The sequence below is a fragment of the Platalea leucorodia genome (genome assembly GCF_965183815.1).
Source record: "Platalea leucorodia genome assembly, chromosome: Z".
NCBI classification, from domain to species: domain Eukaryota; kingdom Metazoa; phylum Chordata; class Aves; order Pelecaniformes; family Threskiornithidae; genus Platalea; species Platalea leucorodia.
In genome coordinates, this window is record NC_138858.1 from 14,595,051 (window position 1) to 14,619,414 (window position 24,364).

Sequence of the window (24,364 nt, forward strand, 5' to 3'; positions counted from 1 at the left end):
ATTTGAAACCTATTAGTGTGGAAGCTTCTACTTCAGGACCGTTCCTAAGACCTGCCGTGAAGCTCAGTGAGGTCAAAGCCCTCTTAGTCACAGGGAGAAAAAGATTTTTTGTCACTGCATGAAGGTTTCAAAAAAATAGATTCATTTTAATCAGTAGTGTAGGGAAATTAATCTATATAAGTTCTCATTTGAATCCGACATGCTGTAGTACAGAAAAAGCAAAAATCTCCATGCTAAAAAGCTGCACCTTTGATTTGGCAAATTTATTTTGCTTCACATGTGTATCATAAAGTTGGCAGGCATTCCTACAGGTTTTTGTTGAACTTTGAAAAGTTCCTTATTTGCAGTTGACCGGTTTCTGCATGGAGTTTATTGTATCTGTCTTTACTGTCTTCCAGCCATTAAATGTTGTACGTAATTTTGGAGTTTTAGGAAGTTAGAGAGGTACAAATAGATTTGAGAATGAAAATGATGGGGAAAAAAGCCTGTTCACATCACTGGAATTGACCTTGTTACTACTTGTTATTGTGTTCTAATGTTAATATTGGAGATGATCCTTCAAAGTTTTAATTATTCTAAATAAGAATCTTCTACAAATATAGAAGAAATCAGAAGTCATATGTTAGAATTCTAGTTTACGATTTGAGAGGGTGGTGGTGTTTTTTTTTTCCTTGGAGTTTATTTCCCTATTCCTTGCTTGCATCGTTCTTACCATTTATTGTCCTGCTCCCAAAAAGAGAGGTGGCTCATTACATCTGGTGATAAGGCACCACAAATCTAGGCACAAAATAAGTTATTTTTCTCATATTGCATTTGTGGTCTAGACATTTTGACAATAGATCAACAACAGAATTTCCAACCTATGTTTAGTCATTCCTTAGACTTAAAGTCATATTCCCTCATTACAGAGAAAGTTAATTGGTTTTTTTGACAAATTACACAATGATAACTGAGAAACGAGAATATAAGCCTTAGTGCAGGTAGTGCTTTTGGTTTTCATGGCAGAAATTAATTTTAGTTTAGGGTACGATGTTGGTAATATAAATAGGTTGTAGTTTAAGTGAACAGAACATACTCTTGGATATTTCCATATGCTTCTCATTTCTATGAATTCTCCCAAATTACAGGGTGTGTGTTGGCTCACTTTATTTTTCTGTATTGTACTCCTAATGATTTTTTTTTTTTTTTTTTTTAGTATAAACTGAAAGGCTTATTGCAGAGTCAAGCTCTTGACACTACATAAAATTATCACTGAACTTTTTATTTCATTCATGAAAAGCGTTATCGTTACAAAGGGAAAATAGTAAACTTTTAATTGTGTAGTGGCCCTCCACCTATTATGTATGTGTTATGGTATAGACTCCAACTCTTGGTATACTCCTTAGTTTCAAACAGAAGCATGGAGTGTTGGAGTTATTCTAATCATTTTTGTTCATTGTTCGTGTGTTCCCTGGCTAAAATATGTGTGAAGTCCAACTGATGTGCTGAACCAAGTAGGGAGAACCTTTGTCTTAATCATTGCAGATCCTTGCTTAGTTCATGTATAATGAAGCAGGCTGTATCTGCAGAAGACAGTCTTTTATAGTAGTATTCCTCAAAAATTAGTTGTGGAGGTGCACCTTAACTTTGTCTTTGCAGACTTTTGCTTCAAGCGTTTAGTTTGGGGTTTTTTTAATGGTTTCTTTTTGGTCTTTATGTATTGCAGCTGCTTTATCAGGTGGTTCTTTTGGGAATTATACAGGGACTTTGATTTCATATGTTTTGAGGGTGGGTTTTTTTAATGATTAATTGGCACATGTGATAGATGGACAATGAATAGTAGACTGAATACATTAAAAAGCTAGAGAGGTTCTATTCTTGCTTTTAAATTCAGTGGATTTTGTTGTGTATGCACATACATGCTGAGGAGGATTAATTGGTGGGAGCGGAGGGGAATGGACATTCTTGCTTGGACATTTACCAGTCTATATATATAATTTGTGATTTTTCTCTTTTAACTTGCAGATAAGCCTCTGAAGAAGCGAAAACAAGAAAACAAACCACAGGAGGCTGGAGGTGCTACTGGAGGAAATAGAGCAGCTTCTCAGGAGACAGGTTCTGCAGGAAATGGGGCGAGGCCAGCATTGATGGTTAGTATTGATCTGCAGCAAGCAGGAAGAGCGGACTCTCAGGCAACAGTAACTCAGGATTTGGACACCATCAAAAAACCTGAAGAAATTAAGCAGTATAATGACGGGTTTGTGTGTGTTCCCCAAGAAGACACTGTTGGAGTTCTTAAATTTAAACCTGAAAACCATCCTGAGATTTTTAGGAAAAAGTCAGACTTTGAGGGTCAAAAGACGGATATCCAGCAAAATGAAAACAGACAAATGGAATTTCAGCAAAATGAGAGCAGACGGTTGGAAAGTAAACACAACGAGAACAAACAGTTAGAAGCTAAACATGAAAGCAAGCATGAAAGCAGACAAATGGAAGTGAAACAAAATGAGAACAGACAGACAGAATCAAAACAGAACGAGAGCAGGCATATGGAGATGAAACAAAATGAGGGAAAACAAAATAATGGCAAACAGGAAATAAGGCAGAGGCCAGAAACGCCAAAACAGAAGAGTGAAGGCAGGCCCGAAACGCCAAAACAGAAGAGTGAAGGCAGGCCCGAAACGCCAAAACAGAAGAGTGAAGGCAGGCCCGAAACGCCAAAACATAGACATGATAATAGGAGGGACTCCAGTAAACCATTGTCAGATAAGAAAATTGAAATATCTAGGCATAAACTAGATGTGAAATCTGATCCTTCAAGGGTAAAACCTGAAAGTAGATCTGATCCAACAAAACAAAGGCCTGATGGGCGTTCAGTTTCTGATACACCAAGGCGTGACCATGATAGCCTTAAACAAAGATCTGAGGACAGGGGGGAGGCAGAGAGATACAGAGGAGATCCATCTAAGATCAGAAGGCCTGAATATTTGAGATCCTCAAACAAAAATGAACATGATTCTAAGCATGGTATTAAATCTGATGGTTCAAAACCTGAGAAATTTGAAAGGAAACATAGGCATGAGTCTGGTGAATCAAGGGAAAGGTTTTCTTCTGGGGATCAGAAATCAAGACCTGACAGCCCTCGTATTAAACAGGAAGGTAAAGGAGATTCTAGTAAATCAAGACCTGATAAACCTGGTTTTAAATCACCCAACAGCAAGGATGAACGAAGGACAGATGTTAATAAAAGTAAAGTAGATAGTAATAAAGCACATGCTGACAATAAAGCAGAGTTTCCCAGTTACTTGTTGGGGGCAAGATCTGGTGCATTGAAACATTTTGTCATTCCAAAAATCAAGCGTGATAAAGATGGCAATGTTACTCAGGAGTCAAGGAAAACTGAATTTAGAGGTGAACAGAAGGACAAAGTAGAGAAGATTGGGCTAGTTGAAGATCTAAATAAAGGAGCTAAGCCTGTAGTTGTCCTTCAAAAGCTTTCTTTGGATGATGTGCAGAAATTTATTAAGGATAGAGAAGATAAATCAAGGGGCTCTTGTTTTAAACCTAACAAGAACAAGTCATCCAAATCTAATAAAGGTAAGATTTTTTTAATATTAATTGCATTATATTTTTTGCACTCCTGTTCTTCTAGATTTGCTACTTCTGTGGTTAGAAATTAAATGCAAACATTTGATAGTTTATATGCTCACTTATATGGTGATCTTGGGGAACAAAGTGAAAATCGTCTACGGGCTTGTTGTTATTAAAAATCTTGCTACGATGTACCTGAAATGTTTTATTTGTTCCAATGCAAGTACCTAATGTGGGAACACTTAAATGGTCTTAAGTTGTACTTCAGCTACATTAGTTTAACCTGATAATTTATCCAGTGAAATATAACTGCTGTATGTATGATTTAAACTGATTATAGCATGTCTGTATAAGATACTGGTACTACTGTAACTAAATCAGTGTAGCCGGAGTGATGGGAAATACTATGTATACAAGTCTTAAGATATTTTTATATTTTTAATTGGAACTGAAATGTGGTTTTCCAAGGCATGTTTTGACATGATGCAATAAGAACACAGTTACAAAGTCCCATCTGACTCTTCTACACTCTAAATACAACTCTGTTGGGGAGCCTCCACACTTGAGGCTGTGTGACAGTAGGCTTACAAAAAGGTTCTGTCTTTAGGAGAATTCAGACATCATTGTCTCTGGTGTCCATTGTATGCAGATAGAAGAAAGGAGCTGGTAAACAATTGGCTGACATTTTCAAATTAGTAATATGGACAGGAAATAATTCAGAATAGTTTGTAGATTTAACACTATTTTTAATAAAATTGCTTTTCTTCTTGGTGCTCTCATTTTGGCTTCTTTGGTTTCAGACTGAAGTAGATAATTTCACATTGTGAAATTGATGTTACTAACTGGTCAGGGTTCCTTTCTTTTTTAATATTTAGCTTTTAAAGCATTTAAATTTCTTACATAGTTATGTTTATAGAGCTGTCATGTCTCAGACAAATCAAGTGGCGGGGGACAGGATTTCAGCTGTATGCAGGATGATTTATGAATGCAGTTCCAGGTATATCATGAATTCGAGATTAGAATATTTTCTTATGTAGTTGATCTGATAAGAAATTAAGTAGAAATCATCTTTGTGAACGTATAACTATGTTTATGTGCATGTGTACAGAGGTGATATCTGTATAATGAATTTATTGTGCTATGTCTGTTCTCTATCTACTAACCTGTTTGTATTAACTCTTAAAGACTTAATAATTCAGGATGTATATTACTTATTTGTAAAATATTAGCCTCCTTGTAAAATATTTTCTCTTTATCCTGGAAATATGAACATTTCCCATCCCTTTTGGAGGTTCAGAACAGGCAAAATTTCCATTTCTAATAATAGGTGTCTAGAGTTAGACATAAAATTATGACATCTTTGTTATCAGTTTAGTCTAAAGATTTCAGATTAAACCTTTAGGTTCTTGACAGGGAATACTGCAAACTTGCTGATGAAACTCAGCTCTAGTCTCAGAAGGGTAGATTTTGAATTCATACAATTCTATGTGCAGAAAATCAGTAATTTTTAGAGCCCATATGCAGTGCATGTATGCTTTCTAAAATGCTTCTAAAGTACTTTTTTTGGTAGTCTGTATTGTATGTGCTTATTTATATAGAATGTTTTAGTAATGTGTAAAGGTTTTAATGACTCTCATCTGATTGGCATGACTCTAGTAGCTGTGTCACACAGGAGTAACGCATTAATTTTAAAGTCAGGTTTATAACTTTTCTGCAGGTTTTTTTGTGTATTTTTTGTTTTCTGAAGTCAGATATTTCTTAACATACTCTCAAATAAATTGGGACATATTTCACTGGGAAAGAAAATGTTTGAATCTGATATCAGTCTTTTTGCTATTGTATTCAGAGTAACGTTCTTAGAACGATACTAGGAATAGGTTTCGTGGTAAGAAAATGTTGTAACTATGTTTCTCTTACAAATCTAGTTTTGAGTGTTCAGCCAGGCAGATTTTTGAGAAAGTGTCTTTGAACTTCAGATTTTTCATATGCATTTTTAGTTTTACATTTTTTTTGCCCAACTTCCTGGTAACTTACTTCCTAGGATATATTATGCTAAATAACTAGGTGAACTCCAGTGTTTGAAAAGGTTCATAATTTATAAAGGTACCTCTTCATAAGCCAAAGTCTATTTGTCAACAACGGCCTGATATAGAAAATACTGATGCCATTGCCACAATGTCCTCACTCCAATTGAGAGAAATAGTGTTCACTGTTTTACTCTGTGCCATTTTTAGTTATAAATATTTTCATGCTCTAGGAAATGTAATTTTCATAAACATTCTTTATTTAGTTCATCCTATATTTCTTAATAGATTGTAGCAAATCTTTTCTAGTGTTGCCTTTTAGCATCATTATTCCACTTCTCACATCCCTCTTATTCCATGTAGCTTAGTATATTTTGCTTTATCTTTCTTTATTTTACTTCGTTGTATTTCTTGTCCTTTGTTTTTGCTTTCTCATCCATCCGTCCCTGAAGAAAATGTCTTCTCCTGGCTTTGTCATGTGCAACATTGTTGCTGTGATTTATCTGAAATGCAGTTTAAAATAGGATTGGTTCAGCTAGTTCAAAACACCATTTAGACAGTCATTCTGTCTTAAGGGACTAATGCCCATTCATTATAAAACTCGGTAAAATTGACCCGTATTAAGCTAAATTTACTTCTTTGCAAACTGAAAGGCTATACAACTTTTTACCTTGTTTCAGTAAATTTTAAATTTGAAAATCATACCTTTATTGCGCATGTGAATAAAACCTTGCATTGTTACTGCAAAAAGACAAAGTAACATTTTAATCAAATTTTATAAACAGGTATGAAAGTTTGTTAAGTTATTATATGAATGGGAGGGATAGCCATAGTACACGACTGTTAATATTGAATCGTCCCAACAGTCCCTTTTGGCGTTTACAAGGAAGAAGTGACTTTCTTCTCTCTCTCCTGATCTTTGAGCATTTTTCTGAAAGATTCACTCTAGCTCAGAGGAAAGCTATAGAAATTTTTTTCATAGTATTTTCGTTAAGGGGTCTTATGGTGAAATTTTGTGGGCAGTTTTGTCTGGGTCAGAATGAATTGCAACACTTTTTTTCTTCTGGTTTTAACATCTATGAATGCCTTTTATCCTGGTTTTAATGCAAATGTATGTTGTTGGGGGATCCATGAAACTTTTCCCTTCAAGTTTGTGCCTGCAATGAGGAGGTCATGTTTGCCATCCTTTCTTTTCAGAGCTTCAGCGAATACCTTCTCTGCTGCTTCTTAGAGCTATACTGATCAGCTATGTGGGGATGGGAGCTGTTAACAGTTTTACAGTTACTGCATTCTGAACAAGAAAAGTTTTCCTTTATTGAAATATTGAACAGATATGAGTAATGAGAGAAACTGTAACTGTCTGTGTCAGGAGATGTCTGAGTTGGTTTGTAATATGTTTGAAGGATTGCCTTTTCAAAATAAGCACCATGTATGTAATACAAGTTTTAGTTCTAGGACATGTTTTTTAAGACTTGGGCAGAAACACCTTTTGGGTCGTCCAGTATCACATAAAAAGAGTTTGTTGTTTACAAAAAAAAAAAAAAATTAATCTGAATGCTACTGCTTCATTGTGTAGATTGTTTTAGGATTTCATTATCTGTACAACACAGAACTTTAAACACAGGTTTTCATTGCACTACAAGTCTTCTTGAATATACTGTATTCTCTTCTTACAGGATCAACTAAAAAATTTACTGCTTAATCATCTTCATGTCATAGAGTTAAAACAATGCTTCTAGATTTTTCTGTGTTCTGTGCCTGTGTGGTTTGTTCGGGCAGCGGTTTTGGGGTTTGGTTGGTTGGTTTGTTTCCGTTTTGTTCCAGGTGACTTTTTCAGAGCCCATAGTAACTATAACTTGGTCTTTGTGTAACATGATGGTCCATCTTTGAGTTCTAGCACTGCTGGAAATAGTCTCACTTGTGAAGCAGAGTAATTGCTTAGGTGCTTACCATCTAGGTAGGAATGACAAGAAAGGGAGCATTCCAGGATGAAAAGCTGTATCCAGATTGTGTTGGCTCAGTGAGCCAACTCGTGATGCCCCTCACAGACTTCTAGTTAGCACAGCAGAGCCACTCACAAATACTTTCTGGTACAGCTGAAAACTGTGGACAAAAAGGGAGTATCAATTTTAAACATTTGTTTAAATCCCTCATGTATAGGACTTCTATAAGGGCAAAATTGGCAAACCTTTGAGAAAAATAGCTTATGGATATTAACACATCAAGGAAATTTTAGAGTTCACTCAGATTTATTTCCAAAATAACAATCTCTTGATGCTGAAACAGACACACTATTGTACTCACTGAAATCAGTGGGACAAGCAGCTGTGCTGCAAGGAAATAACTGGAGTAAAAACATATTTCCTTTGGAAAGGAAAAGGCTGCAAGTCAGCTTGCGTACTGCAGATTGTGCTTTTGTAAAGATTACCATTGTGAAAGTCCGTAATACCACAAATCTGAAATTTGAAATCACTGTCTTGGAGTTCCTGGTAGCAACTGCAATTGCATGTGGCAAGGCCAGAGTAATAACCCGCTAAGCATCTCACATGTGCATGCACCACCAGGTGGATCAAGCATGTCATAACTTCCTCTGAAGTTCTACAGAAAATTATGCCAAATTTCAGAGAAAAAAAGGATATATTTCATGGTTTACAGCAAGAAGTTTATAATGAGTCTTCTCAGCTGAAGTCTTTAAAGCTTCTCTTAAACTCTAAATTTAACTGGAATTTAGAAAAAACCCATCACTTCCATAAGAATTCCACAGTCTTCCTGTTTTTCCTCTTTTCTGAGATATTAGTGACTACCTCTTTTCAACTTAACTAGACTAGAAGAGGAGCTGGCTGTCCCTCATGGCATTAGAAGTATTTAAAGATATGTTGGGTTTGCAGAGGATCCATTTTAATATACACTTTCTCCATTTAGCCCCAATTAATTTTTTTTCTCCTTTCTGGATTGAACAGGTTCACAGTTTGAAAAATATTCCAGATGTCATTTAGTCAAAAGCCAAAACCACACTATATATAACTGATTAAATCCAATAGTCTAGGAAGATCTCATTTCTCTAGCATGCTTTGCACCGGAATGGATCATTCCTACTTGCAGGGAATTTTAGGTATGATGTGTCCATCCTATCCCAGAAAGTATGTTGGGATTTGTATGGACATTGTACGTACTCCCTGGGGCCTTCATTTTTGGTGCTAGTCTTTCAGAAGTAGATGTTGGATAAACTGGTATCGGTAGACAGCAGGAATTCAGCCGTTGCACACTGGAGTCCTTTCTTGTGTTGATCTCTTACAATAGCAGACATTTTCAGCACACTGCTTTGCCTGGAGGTTGCTTTAGTTACCTACTTTAGTCTTTGCCACTAAAGTAAATATTCCGGTTCTTGCTGTCATAGTTCTTAAGATTTCACTGGGTAGTAAGAGTGAACTTTGCATGTTGCGCATCTAGTTGTTAGCAGCACCAACAAACTTCACCAAACCCACTAGTTTCATTGTACTTTGGTTCATCTGAGATACAATGGTTTGTCTGTTTGCAGATTTGGGAGTGCACTGCTTAATTAGTTCATTTTTGAAAAATTACTTTGACACATATAAGTGATAGAAATTTATTACCTAATTTGTCAGAGCAATTTGTTGAAAGTCTGAAACTGCCTTTGGTTCGTGGATGTGGATGCTTGATCAGGTTCCTCTTACTTCTTGGGAACAGCTAAGGCTATTTTGCATAAATGATTTTTGCAACAATGCATTGCAATATGTAGAAATCTGGGCCAGCAATTTGTCTGACATCAATTACAATATGCAATGCTGACCTGTTCGTGTCTAAGTATCTAAATATAGACGTTATTTCTTCGCTTATGTGCTCAAAATTTTTGGTTTGAATTTTCTTCTAAACAAAGGGTAAATTTGGCAAAATACAAATAGCGGAAAGCCTCACATTTGCTTCTGGTGAATCAACTTTTCTCCTGCTCAACATTTTCAGCTGTTTTTAGTTGACTGTTTTTATGCAAGAAAATTTAAACCATTTACTTGAAATTTGGAATTTATTTTTGTTCCACAGGAATATTACCAATGAACAGAAAAGGAAGAGACCTTTTTTGTTTTTCAACTTCCCAAACTGTTGTTTGCATCAAATAAAGGTTCCTTAAATATATGTACTGTTTAACTATCTTCTGAGCCACTTTCCTGCAGTATGTTATATTAAAAGCTAGAACATCAGCCATCTTTTGTTCTTGTTGCTTATGTAATTAAGTTACTTTGAAGAAGTGAAACAAGAGTAGCTTCATGTGATCTTTTTAATGATAAAGGCTGAGAATGTTTCCATGATAAAGTGAGGAAAGAGCAGATCATCTTGATGTGCCTATAGTCACAGATCAGAAGTAAATCATGGCATTTGTTGTGCTTATTCTCTACAAAGATCTTGGTTATATTATATTCCTTATATAGGAGTTTTTCTTTTATGAGAAGAAAAATCATGAGGTGTAATTTGATTTTATTTAATTAAGGTCTTTTTTCTTAGGTGAGGCCCCATGGCTCAGTTTTTAAATTAAACAGAATACATGGCTGGGAAAATGCATCAATCATAAATTTCAGATTTCAAACATTAATAGTAACAGAAAGCTACATGCTGTGTTTTGCAACTGTACAAAATGTCTTAACTTTTTAATACAATAAATTAAGTTGGCTTAAATTTCAGTGCATATGTTCAAAAGCAATGACAGTAAAATCCAAAAGCAATGACAGTAAAATCCAAAAGCAATGACAGTAAAATCCAAAAGCAATCCCCAACACTGATTCATAAAAGTGAGTGGGTTTGGGCAGCACTGCATTTATTTCAATTGCCAATCTTGCTCCATTTTACTCTGAGTACTGCTGTATTTTTTGGGAAGTATCTTCCAAAACTAGGCTACTCTCGCCTCCTTTTATCAATTTTTTTAAAGACAAAAAGCCAGTAATAGCAGTAAGGAATACAATAACTTGTGGCTTTAGTTGCCACAGCAATTGGATAGCTTGAGGAAATCATTGATACCAATCTAAATGTGAGTTCCCTTGGTATCTTCACAGAGTGCATATTGGGTATATTCTCTGCTCTCTGTCTGGATCTTTCTGGGTGCTCTTTGGAAATCTCTTCCTTCCATCAAAAAATGTTTCTTGCTTCTGAGAGTATTTTGTACTATTGTAAAATCCTTTTTGAATCCGTGCTGCTTAGCTGTGGGCAATGAAGGCCTCTGCTGTATCATGAAATTATTCTATTGCCGTGTCCAGATTCTTCTCTGACCCACCAACGTGGCTGGGTCCCACTTTTTAAGGCCAGAACTAAGGACTAGAGTATAAGCAGGGAGTCTGAACCTCTTTTGTTTACTCCAAGGCTGGAAGCCTTCCCTTTGTGCCAATATTAGGGCAGATGAGGAAAAAGGATTTTGAAAGATGTGTTCAAGCAGGTTCTATGTAATAATATAGGACATACTTCTTCCTAACACTGCTTCTCTCCCTCCTGCCAAATTTGTTGCAGCAGAGAATCCTGTGGGTGCAGTCCCTTGGGTGGTGGTGAGGCATTTCAAGTGTCCCACACTCTTTCTGGGGGGGTGAGGGCAGCGGGGTGTGAGTGTGAGCGAGCTCAGGAGTTATCCCTTCATGGATGTAGTCAAAAGGTGAGGGTAAGGGGCTTAATATCCTGTTTATAGGAAATAGCTCTATATGCTTCCATAAACTTTAAGGCAGAGAATGGGAGAGGAAAGAGGAAAGACGCTGGAGTAAATGCACTACTTCTCAGATTATTTTCACCAGTATTCATTTGATGATGTGTTTTTCAGCTGATTATATGGTATTGAGATAAAAGTGGAACTTCTGTCTTATGAGCAGATGTGCCTTCCTCATACCTTAAATTCCTCTCTGAGAAAAGGATTGCGATTTCCCTGTGTTTCCCCTTCTGTTCTTGAAACTCTCCAGGGTACAGAATTATTTGGAGGAGTGTGAAGCTGGTGGGCAAGGGACTCTGATCACCAAGACTCAGTGCATCATATAAAGAACATACTGGAGCATTTTAAGGGAGAGCCTGGTGGAAAGGATATCATTAAATTTGCACACTGAGAGAAAGCCAAAAATGTTCAGCTTTAACCAATAAGCTGTTCATCAATCACAGGTAGTCATATGGCCCTTTGCACGGTAGTGCCTGAGTGCTACACTGTAACAGTACTTAACTATTTTAAAAGGGTGTTTATTTTCCAAACATCTTATAAAGCAGGGAGGTACTTTCATCCCCTTTTTTCTTTTATTCCTTTAAAATAGAACCGTATCTGCATGAGTGGTTGCAGTAGAATTAAGCTGTGAGTCTGGGCTGTTCTAGTTACAATGATATGGCTATCCAACAAGAAGGCAACACTCTTGTTATGGAGTAAGAGTGTATTATATTTGGTTTAGCACAGAGTTTAAAGGTTGGTTGAGATAATTCAGAAATAAATTGCTTTCCTTCCTGCATATATGTCTGACATAGGAGGTTTTATCAGTGTAGTTATAACAGTGACCCAAAATTACTTGAGAAAGTTAGACAGTAAGCTGGTGATGTATAAGGGAGGAACATCCTCTATCAAATGCCCAGAGAGAACATGTAAGGAAGGCGAGCTTGGCCTCTGTGGAATAATAGCAAGACTGGATATACTAGTCATCAGCAAAATTAAGAAGAGTCCTGTAGCAGGCAATGTCTTCTGTGGCAAAAAAGGAGCAAGAGGAGGGCAAAACTGAGTTGCAATCTGTAGGTTTTTATGTTTAATGCCCAAATGAAGATGTGTGGCAGTTCATTAGTGTAGAAGTTTGAGAATGTGGGGAGTGGTTAAACTTAAATTTCTAAACGCTGAGAAATGCAAAGTTAAGATTCATATCCTTAGCCCAACCAAGTGGCACTGTTCCCTCTTAGACCCTTGTGTGTTCTTTTACATGTCTTGATAGTTGGAAAAAGTTGCGTTTTAAAATACAAGAATAGAGATTACAAATATGAAACTGCATTAACTGAAGTTTTGCTTATTACAAACTATTAGCACACAGACAATATTTATGGGAGGCTAATTTATGCAAAAGACTTCATTAACATAAACCTCAGTTTTGAAATGAACTTTAGGGGCAGTTTTTCTTCAAGCATTTTTTCATTTGCCACAATAGATGTATGTGCAAACAGGCCATTCTGATGTCACAGGTATTTTACAAGTAACCATATAAGCAAACTGATATGGATTGTTTCCACTGCATTAACTGTCTCTTATGGACGTAGCAATTCAGAGTTTAGGTTTCTAAATGTATTTGAATCTTGATGGCTTGTTAGTTCACAGGCAATTGCACCAAAATGTAAACTATACATCTGTTTTCCATAGTTTGGAAAGCAAAGATAAGTCATTACTGAGAAGATAACAGAGTTTATTACTGTTCGTTTTGATTTTGTGGCAGGAATGGCCTCTCTGATCCTGGAAAGCTGACCTAAGCATCAGCAAGCATCATCCCCTTTTCCATAGCTGCTTGTTTGAAGTTGTTATATCAAGCCAGGTGAAACTAATATGAACACGCGGATAGTTGTCTCAAAAAAATAATTGTGCTGTCCATATTGAATGGGTCCATAATGATGTTACCTTTTTTTTTTTAATGTTCAGTCTCTCTTGAAGGCATTCATCTGCCTGGATCAGGGAGATCTATTTGACTTGCAAATTAAAGGCAAAACGATTTTGGATCCTTCTAAAAATCAGATATGCACAAATATTAGCTAAAGTTAAAGGCTGTTGTACAAACTTGAAATTACCCATCAAGTTATGAACAAAAAGCAATGCTGAACTTTGAATCAGATCTGTGCCTTTCCTTTCTTTTTTAAGCCATACATGAAGGGAAATAATACATCCACTAGATATTTGTAGAACTCTTTCTACTATACATGGTAAAACCCTTTGAAAAGCTTCCCAGATTAAAACAGAATATGGGAGGAGGCTTACAGACTAATTCATTTTTAGCTAAGATTCTCTGGCTGGTCTTTAACTGTATTATATTTTGTCAAGAATTGCTTGGTGAGAAAACAAATATCTTGATGGTCAGTGGATATTCAGTAACAGCTGAAGATTATTGAATACATTCTCTAAGTAACCTTTTGATAAGAGCAATTAAACAAAACCAAGAACTTGTTCTTCCTTCAGCAAGCAACTAGTAAGTAAGTCATGGACAGCATTGCATACATTTGGAGAAGCACTGAAGAAGTGGCTGTTCATGGATGCAGTTGTTTGAGATCAGTTGTTCTTACAGCTATTCTGTGACTTGCCTTTCAGTTTCATTAATGTGGAGTTTGTTAGCATGCTGTTCTTTACAGTGAGACAAAGATTTTGTTATGATGGTCCTTGTGGGTTTTTTTTGTTTGTTTTAATAGTTGCAGCAGCTTTGAGAATATGTATAAGTGATGTCTGAAGAACACTGTTGCCTGTAGCCCATTTCAGGCATATTGTTTACACTGATCACACACATTGCAAAAAATGGAGTTACTCTGTTGATGAGGACAGTTCTTCAGAAAGCTAATTTATCAGGGCATTCTTATTAACTTGTGGAGTAACTTTTTAGTAAAGTTACTTTCTTCTAAGGTATTTAAAAAGCCATGCAAACCAGAGCTGAATGTAAGTGATTAAAGTGGAAACACGAAAGTAGGTACGAGGTCTTAGCAAACTTACCATAGAAATGGAAAAACTGAAGGTGATCATACATGTTTTTGTAGATACTTTCAAAGATGTTTGTGTTGTATATTCTTTTCATTCTTTTTGAAAAGTATCCCATAAACCGAAAAGGCATTAGCATGAGTTTTATAACCTAATGTTTGTTGCCATGTGACTGAATTCTCATGGTGAACTGGATTCTCTTAAGTATTTCAACTACCCTGAACAGTACCTTCGTTATAAAATACGGAGGTATAAAAGAAGGAATTTACTAAGATGTTTCTAGTGAAGATTGGGTTGCCCTGGCTCAACATAATAGAGTAAAATAAATATTAACTCTTGACTGGAGTCCCACATTATATAATATCCCTGGATTTTTTCAGAAATGATGGGGAGTCCTTTTCCACGTATATTAACTCCTTTGTACTGCATGAGTAAAACTCTCTTTAGATTTGGTTATTTGCAGTCCTCAGCAGCTAAAGAAACTGGGCATGTGGCAGACTTGCTCGGGGGAACACTGACAAAAACAATAACTTTAAAGATAGCTTATAGAGAACTTTACAATAATTCTATTTGTTCTATTTTCTGCTGTTCCCTACCTGAATAAATAAAGCTTTACATATTACCTAATAAAAGAAAAAAGAGTAAGCTTATACTGTCATCTGAAACAGCTGTAACGAGAGTGCAATTCAAGCATGAGTTGAATTTAGCACTTGAGAACATAGAAAACTTAGAACTTTTGAGAAGGAAATAAAGTTATTTTTCCAAATATTTAAAGTAGTTGCATTGTTATTTTTTCATTGATGTCTAATTAATACTGTGGTAATTGATTTGTTTTTAAAGACTGAGTAGTGTTCTACCCCAGCAACAAAATCAATAAGGAAAACAAGAACAGATATTCCTAGGAGGTAGGAGAGTAGCGGCCTGTGATTTTTTTTTGTTGTTTGGGGATTTAATGCAACTTTTTTTCCTTTACTTGTAACTGGCTTTTGCCCGTAGGCTTTATGCCCTATGTGTAGTCCTGCTGACTTCAATGAAATTACCAACACCGCATAAAATTGAGAATATGTGTTAGAGATCCAGGATCTGAGGCCCTCTAGCAATTTCACCTGTGGAAATTGTCTTAAAACTTGTGTATGTGAATTTTCCTGCAGTCTGGGGCTGGATGTAACAAAGTCTCTTCAGGCACTGTATAGGCATACAAAAAGACATGATGTATTAGTGTGAGGACACCACAACTCAGCTGCACAGCTGTGCAGCATCCAGATTAGACCTGGCAGTCATCCAGTCAGCTGGTGGTACAAACAGAGGAACTGATGTGTCTGTGCTGGCGTACTTCTGCCTATCTTCAATCAAGCGCCCAGCACGCAAAGAATAACCATGTCACAGCAACATGGTCAGCCACACTGTGAAAGGTTTTCTAGCATTTTTGAACACAATATTGAGAATTTAGGTAACTTTGGCAGGTGGTGATTATCTAAGGATGACAACTTAACACAAATAAATAAGAGTGACTATAGCATGGGAGAAGCAGGGACAACTTTAGCTATCAGTTTTACTTTATAGGTATTTCCCTGCCTCAGTTCAAAAACCCCAATATTTTAAGTTAAATGTTTTTAAAAAATGTACTTAAATGAGATGACTTGCTGAACATACTTGAGAATTACAGAAAAATAATTTCCTGATCACTAGTTTTGTTGCTTGTAGAAAAACTGATACAATAAAAATTTTTATGGATGTAGATATATGTAAAATCAGTAATATATGAGACTTTTTTAAAATTTTATTGCTGGAAACTATTTTCTCATATTAAGGCTCTTCTGATTCCAGTTAAAGATGTTTAAGGAGGGAAAGAAAAAAAGAAAAAGACTAATCTTAGATTAGAAGATAGGATATAAGTGTAAAAATGGAAATAAATTTTAGAAAGTTATGTTAGTGATATAGTGAATGCAATTAAAAAGTGAATTATAATGCAGAAAATGCATTTTTTTGAGGACTCTGGGTGTGTATATAGCAATTGGTAGGTGATTTCCTCTCTAAACACTATAGTATGCCTTGGGAAGGAGAGAGAGGCACTTACGAGAAAGATGTTTGTTCTGTTGTTGGAAAAAGGTTAACAGTTTAGTCTGTTAATTTTCAAATCTGCAATAGCTTCTTTGATAAATAAAGATAAGGCATCAAATAAACAAAACCCCAAGAAATACTTTTGAATTAATTTGGTGTCCTTGTGTCAATTGTAAAAATGTTGACTGCAAATCTTCTTCATTCTGACTGCATATGGGTCTAATTGTAGTTTCAAAATGTGATGTGAATGGTCTGTTTACCTCTGTGGAAAAGAAACCTGATGTGGTCCAGCTAGCTGTTTGTATTAAATGAAAATCTTTCAACTTTGCTTTATAACAAAATCAAGCAAAAATTTGGGTGCGTTGTAAAACTACTAGTAGGAGGTAAGGAAAAAATCTGATGCAGAGGTTGGGTTTTCAATGATTTGGCCTGTATTTAGGGGTAAGACCCCAGAGGTTCTGCCACAGATTGTCCCTACTTACTGGAAAAGGGAGGATTACTGTCTTGCGTATACTAAATATGAAATAGACATAAATATGAATGAGAATAAATAGAACTGTTAATGAGGCACAGAGAATCCTTAATTTACCTACTCTGTTAGAAAACCTGTTAAATTCAGAGGATGAACTGAAATAAGACTAAATTTTGTGAAAGTAGAGCAGGCATATCTTTTTACAAAGGAAATTCACCAATTTGAATTTGTTTATGCCTGACAAAATATTTTATTGAAGGAGATGTGTATGCAATTTATTATGTTACTTTCTAATTGTAGTGTGAACAATAAATGCAACTTTAAAAAGGACCGTCAAATACATCCAGGTATATCTAACTGTGGTATTATTTGTGGATATACTGTAAGCAGTTTCTGAGAAAGGTCTGTAGTTTTGGGCCCTTATTTTTATCTTCAGGTTCACATTTGCTCTTCTTACTCTCCATTAATAGGTAGCATAGATCAGTCAGTGTTAAAGGAGTTGCCTCCTGAGCTCCTGGCAGAAATTGAATCCACCATGCCACTTTGTGAACGTGTGAAAATGAACAAGCGCAAACGTAGCACAGTTAATGAGAAACCAAAATATGCTGAAATCAGTTCTGATGAAGACAATGACAGTGAAGAAGCTTTTGAATGTAAGTAATACATTGTTCTGTTCCTACTGCTAAAGAAAGTTAATATTTTGCTTTTACAAAAAGATACGCTTTGTTTTTTAAGTTGGCTACCCTAAAACATACAAAAACAAGTTTGTTGGCCTGACAACTACTTGGCCAAGACCCTTTTTTTTCTTTTGATAGAAAAATTACTTGATTTCAATTTGTCAGTCAAGATGAAAAGCAGCTAGTTTTTAAATTTCTTTTCCTAATTACTTATGGGAAGAAGCTGCCTACATTTTTTTTTTTCGGTTGTACTATGAAACATTTTTAGTCAATCAGATTAAGGAAAATATCCTCTAAAGCAGCACAGAAAGCTTGCATACAAAGGTATGCAAAGAAAAATTTCAGTAAATAAATTTTAAATTATTCTTAGTTTTATTGATAAGAAAATTGAAGGATCCCCTCTTGCATTTTTATGTCATGATAAATCGAGAATCTTACTGCCCAGAAGTTTCTTAAAATATTTCTTCTTTTATTGTTTCTCTGGCATATTGCTGGAAAAACTGGAGTTGCTTTTGACAAGTTCTCAAAATACCATTTGCTGATGATATTCATGAATTAACTGTTTTCAAAGGAAGAGAGGAAGCTTGTAGTTAGAATTTTGCTGTGCAATCGAATAAAGTTCCTAATTGTCAAAAAATTGTTATATGCTTCTAAGTTAGGAAGGGATTTCCTACTTGCTAATGAGACAATGGTTAGTTTGTCAATATGGTAGGTCAGTTAGCCGTCACTAAAAAGAAACTCTATTAAAACAGAGTGAGTCAGTTCAGTCTGAGTTAATATTCTCACTGTGTTACACATGCAGGGCTACAGGAGAAGTGCCTATTGCTGGTAATGTGAGAAGGCACCTTGCTTATAATGATTTTTTCCCAAGTTTAGACTCTTTCCACCTTCGCTTATATAAACATCTTACTGAACTTTTGTAAAACACAATGTTTTGCTTTTTAGTCTTTCTTAGGGTCCAAAAGAGAAAGATTTGTTTGTTCTGCTTTTTAATGTGTTTCAAGTTCTCGTCCAATAGATGTGCAGTGCTTATGCACACATACACATGAAAATTATAATAGCAATACCTCTAATCTTTATCAAAGAAGCAGAAAACAATGTCCTTTTGTTTGTTTGTTTTTCCTTTTAATTACAACTGAATAATGCTGCTTTCAGCGTGACTATGAAATCTTGAGGTTATTTGTAATCAGTCTTGATTATGGCAAAGGATTACTGATGATTCGCTTCATTCAGAATTCTATAGTCTCTGTTTACTGTATCATATCACCTGTTTATGATGTTAATGATCTGGAACAGTGAATTAAAAAAATAAGTAAAGCAAAATTATTTAGGTTGGTTGGGAATGGAGAGAATTGTCAAGAATTTCAGATACTTTACCTATTAACCACAGTGCCTGTTGAAATTCTTAAATACAAGGTAAAGCACATTAAGGAAAACTTTCACAGTAATTGTACACTTTAAGGGGTTCTATGTTCATTACGTCCACTCGAGATCTCGCCATCATTCTAAACAATTCAGTGAGGACATGTGGTTTAAAAATAAATTATAATATTTCTCAAAGGATACTGTAGAACTGAATTTAATTGAAATGAGACAAAATGATCAAGAGAATGAAAGATTTGTGACAAGTACACTGAATAGATTTGTATTGTAACAGATATGTATTTCAGAATTCTTTTGGATGTCTAAAATTGAACTTTAAATAAAATGGAATAGTGATTGTTATAGAAGAAGAGAAATGTCTTTGAGTATCTCATGAAGAAGGGACATTCCAGTAAATTAAATTATGAGAAATTAAAAATTGATGAAATTGTTCTCATACAATAAGTGCTAAATGTGTTATTGCATAAATGTTTGGCAGAATTCAGAAAGAAACTGGGTATTTATATTCCGAATGTTCTTTATGTATAAAACCAATAATAACTCTTGAAATGTTACTAATAGTTAAATCTTTAGTCGATTTTATCTACTTCAAAATAAATTTTGTAGAGCAGTGGTTGTGAATAGCTGTTCCCATGTTCATCTTATCTGCCTTGCAGAGCCAGCACAACTGTAACGCATTCTGTTTTGTCATGCACCATTGATAAACTGGTCAATTTAAAGTTCTGCTGAAAGGCAATATTGGAAGTTACTTTTCTCATGGAGATGTTGCTGGGGTCAGAATTCATCCTAGAGAGTTTAAATTGATACTGATGTTTTGTAAACTGTGGAGACAGATGTCATCTGCTTCCACAAAATACCATCTCATGGGGGAAAAAGAATCAGTTAAGATGTGTAAAGTCTTTTCCCATAAAACACTTACTTTCTTCTCCAATATGCTCACTCCAGGTATCCAAGATGGCCCTCCATTTCTTCAGTCACAGTTAACTCTCAAACACTTTAGACAGTGTTAGTAGCTCAGGCATCATGAACATGACTGTACTGCCTCCAGAAGCAAGACTGATCCAGAAGCAGTACAGCTCAAAGCCTGAACTGAGTTATTACCTTAAAGACTTGGACCACCTCTGTGCAGAAGTTTGGTACTACATTTTCAGAAGTGGGAGCTCCTAGGGTGCAGTGCAGAGCATTAGTATCACCTCAGGTTTCATATTTTTTTTATTAATTCTGAGCCTGGGCTGACTATTGACTATATCCTGGCACGTATACCAGGTGTGACTATATCCTGGTATGCTCCCTATGCTTCTTAATAAACTGGGGTTGTGGGAGGAACTTGTCAGTTCAGTTCCAGTTCTGTATGAATGCTTGGAGCAATTTTGCTCAGAAACAACCCTACATACAGTCATACCTTTCTAAACTTCAGGAGACTTTGGTAGAGATACACAGATGTCAGGGCTGTTACATGCAGGTTCACAAGAATAAATTCTGCTAGTCTAGAATATGATGTTTTGGAGCTTCGGGTCTTCACAGCACAGTCTCTGTGCTAGCCCAGTTATCCTGTTATATTAGATAATGGAGTGTTGGCTGATGTCACGGATGAAGCTACCTCCTCTTCTCTATCCTTTTTCTATTGCATCTTAGCACCCTCTCCCCTTTAAGACACACAAGACTTTATTTGAAAATAACCGAGAACTCTCCATTCTGCTCTCCTACTTTATTTCCACCAAATTTCTGTTTCTGTATAGAACGTTTATCCCTGTTTCTTTAACATCCACTTCTGCTGGGCTTTTTGGTCCAGACTAAAAACTGTTATAATAACCTTCTGTGGTACTTGCTGTCTAGCCCAGAATTGTGACTCCAGCTTTCTCCTTTACACTGAATTTCCTGCAATATATATCAAGACAAAATTTTAGTTGTCTATGGCAAAGCAGAATATCTTTAAGCAACTAGATTGCCAAGTCTCATTGGAACTTGCTGTTTTAGATGTGCAAAGCAATCGCTGAATTGGAAAATGGACACCCAGTAATAGTCACAATTCAGATAACTGAAGAAATTATCTCAATGTTCTCTTATGAAAGGATGAAACTTATTTTGATTTGTTCCACTTCTCTTACTTTGCTTAAAAGGACAACTGCCCTGTGAATTGTTTGCTGGTGTCTTTGCCAGTTTCAGGCATAGTTTTCATGTAATGCAAAAGAAATCGTTAGAATAATGCCATAATAGAAATTTATATAACAGTTTTAGAGTGTTCACTTGTTTTACAGAACAGCTATACAACAGTGTTTAACTTACAAATTATAGAATCACAGAATCATTTAGGTTGGAAAAGACCTTTAAGATCATCAAGTGCAACCGTAAACGTAACACTGCCAAGTCCACCACTAAACCGTGTCCCTAAGTGCCGCATCTACACTTCTTTTAAATGTTTAAAAATGTTTGATTTTAAGCTATTAAAAATAGAATTTTTGTACTTCTAATGAAAATGTATTTCATTTCTAGCTTCTCGTAAAAGACATAAAAAGGATCGAGATGAAGCTTGGGAATATGAAGAACATGACAGAAGAAGTTCTGGTGACCATAGGAGAAGTGGTCATTATCATGAAGGAAGGAGGACTTCTGGTAGTGGCCGTTACCGTAATCGCAGTCCTGAGGACTCTGATATGGATGATTATTCTCCTCCCCCTAGCCTCAGCGAGGGTACTGATCATTTTAAAAATTTAATTTTATTCCATAATATTAGTGCATTTTTAATGGATATGTTAAACATTTTAAAATAAACATCTTTACATGCAGTATTGAATACAAGTGTAAGAAATGTAAATAATAATTTCATTTTTGAGAGAGTATTTGTTTCACTCTTTATTGTCTTAATTAGTGGCTAGAAAAATGAAGAAAAAAGAAAAACAAAAGAAGAGGAAAGCTTATGAACCTAAACTAACACCTGAAGGTAATTTTAGAAAATACATTTTCCACAGTTTGTATTTTCTGTTTTGTACATAAAATAATTATTTATAAACTTCTTTTTTCACCAGAAATGATGGATTCTTCGACTTTCAAAAGGTTTACTGCTTCAATAGAGAATATTCTGGAAAATTTGGAAGACATGGATTTTACAGCTTTTGGTAATACATCAGAAATTTTCAAAATGCTTTCACCAATTAGAAACACAAGAAACACCCAAAACTTTGTATCTCAGTATTTTTGAACTTACTTATTGGTGATTTAATTGCCTGTGATACATGCTAGGGCATACTGCATGTATATAGCTTCCACCTTGAGTGGTGGCCTTTACTTTTCCAATTTCACTTACTGCTGGAGGAAGAAGATCCTCCTTCCTCCTCCCTCCAGAATCCAAAAGGGGCATAAATCATATGAGACAAATAGTATTCCCCTGGAGTGGAAACGATACCTCTTTGGGATGTCATTAGGGTGTTGTCTTCTGTCAAACATGTCTGTAAACAACACTACCATAAGATGGTTCTCTTGCTAGTAATGTCTGAGCCACATAATTTTGCATCTGTTGTGGCCTTTGAACCAGCATAGCTTGATTATTCAGTTCAAGCAGCATAGTCCTTAGGCATTTATGGCTGAGGCACTGAATCGCTGTGTGCTTCTTATCCATTTCAGTGGAAAACCAGCCAGCTTAGCATAACTGTCTGAGGAAGCGGTTCAAGTTGACCAAGATGACATTCTATTGAAATGAATAATAGAGTATTCATTAATTTTTTTCCTACCATCTTCGTCACAGGATTAGAACAAGGGGAGGAGCATACTAAACAAATCACTACAGTTTTTAAAGCAATAGCATATACAACCTTGGACTTAAAAGTGAAGTTCTTTCTGTGTCCGGTAACATCATGGGGTTTTTTGTAAGGGCAACTATGATTAAGACACAGTGTATCCCAAGGTACTTGAATTCATATGTGTTTTTCATCTATTGCCCTCCCCCAGATTTGAACTTTAGAATTGGGACTACAATCATTTAAGATTTGTTTTACTGAAATGAGAGTGATGGCACAAGAGCTGCAATAAATGGGTTTTGCTATACTAAAAATTTTTAGTTTATGACTTTCAGAAATGGATGCCTCATGGTAGGCTGTTAAATGGTATTTCAGTCATATTTAACAAGTAGTCATTGTTTTAACATGACCAAAAGTTGTCATCATTAGTCTTCATTAGATGGAACTATTAGATGCTAACTATTTGGAACTATTAGATGCTAGGTATTTGGAAAATCAGCTCTTATTCTTCAGTTGCCTTTTCATATTGGCTGTAAAATACTGATTTTTCTTGAAGTCTAATTAGAAATATGATTGTTAACTTTTTGATTTTTTTTTAAAGGTGATGATGATGAGATTCCACAGGAATTGCTACTGGGAAAACATCAGCTTAGTGAGTTGGGTAGTGAATCTGCAAAAATCAAGGCAATGGGCATTATGGACAAGGTACATCTTCATAGTCTTTAACTCTTTTTGAACCTATAACTTTGATAAACTACAAAAACTTATGTCCCCTGTAATAATGTTCCACCCTCTTTAGGTGTGCATGTTACAGATGCTGTGAACACTTGCACTTCTGCTGACAGCTGAAGTGCTGTAAAAGTTACCACATCTTAATTGTTGCTGTCTCTGAAGCTGAGACGTTTTTTTGAATGGTCCTTCTCTGTGTCAGTGCTGACTATATGCCAATATGTAATACCCATGCCTGAGTAGTAAAATGTAAAATAATTAATCCACTTCCACAAAAGCACGTCATCCTATAGGCTTTGCTCCTTGCAGCTGATGTTGAGCAACCACAGTAAATCAGAACCTGATGGCAAAGTAAAAAAATCCACCCTTTCTGATACATGCCATCAGTGCAATGTAAATGTATGCTGTCCAGCTGGCATCACGCTGAATTGCCTGCTTCCTCCGCCTCTCCAAAAAGGCCTTTCAGAGTTAGAAGATTTAACACCCCAGGTGACAATACGATTCGTTTTCTGTAGACTGCATACTGTGGTTTCTTTGCCATACTCTTCCTGACTTCAGTTCAAGGGAACTTTTGTTGGTGCGAACTGTTGATATCACACCTCTAGAAACAATGTTCTTGCTTTCCTTATCTTCCTGGAACTCTTGACTTTGGGCGGTCTTATGTTAAAGTCTTACTCTGCCTGCTCATGACCATTTACTGTGTTTGTAAAGTGTTTGTGAAGCTACTTATTATAAGCCACTCTGAATGGTTTTCTTTAATCCAAAACTTAGATATTCTTCCTGGACTTTTCTTCTCTCTCTCTACCTTCCGTTGTAGCGTGCTGTCAGCCTGAGTGTTTCTCTTTCCTGATAGTTCTCACCCTTAACCTCTGGTCCCTATTTTTCACACATACGTACATACATACATATATGTATATGTAAAATCAGAATTTTGTTGTTTCTAAAGGTGAGTGCCAATAGTATCTGGATGAGTGAAACTGTCTCTCCTCAAGTTTAGCATATTCTACAAATTATTTAATCATAATTCTGTAGAAGATCAG

General features: G+C 35.8%; 1 protein-coding gene across 6 annotated transcripts in view; it reads left to right on the top strand.

The window, feature by feature from the left end:
- The window catches only part of NIPBL (NIPBL cohesin loading factor), a 158,846-nt gene that overhangs the window by 93,334 nt on the left and 41,148 nt on the right, over positions 1–24,364 (top strand). For 4 of the 6 annotated variants that reach the window (XM_082337167.1, XM_082337165.1, XM_082337166.1 and 1 more), the window contains 6 exons: positions 2,005–3,576; positions 17,272–17,454; positions 21,355–21,552; positions 21,731–21,802; positions 21,888–21,977; positions 23,197–23,300. In XM_082337167.1, the coding sequence (XP_082193293.1) occupies positions 2,005–3,576; positions 17,272–17,454; positions 21,355–21,552; positions 21,731–21,802; positions 21,888–21,977; positions 23,197–23,300 (2,219 nt within the window). The remainder of the gene's footprint in view (positions 1–2,004; positions 3,577–17,271; positions 17,455–21,354; positions 21,553–21,730; positions 21,803–21,887; positions 21,978–23,196; positions 23,301–24,364) is intronic. The other 2 variants (XM_082337169.1, XM_082337170.1) reach the window with 2 other exon arrangements.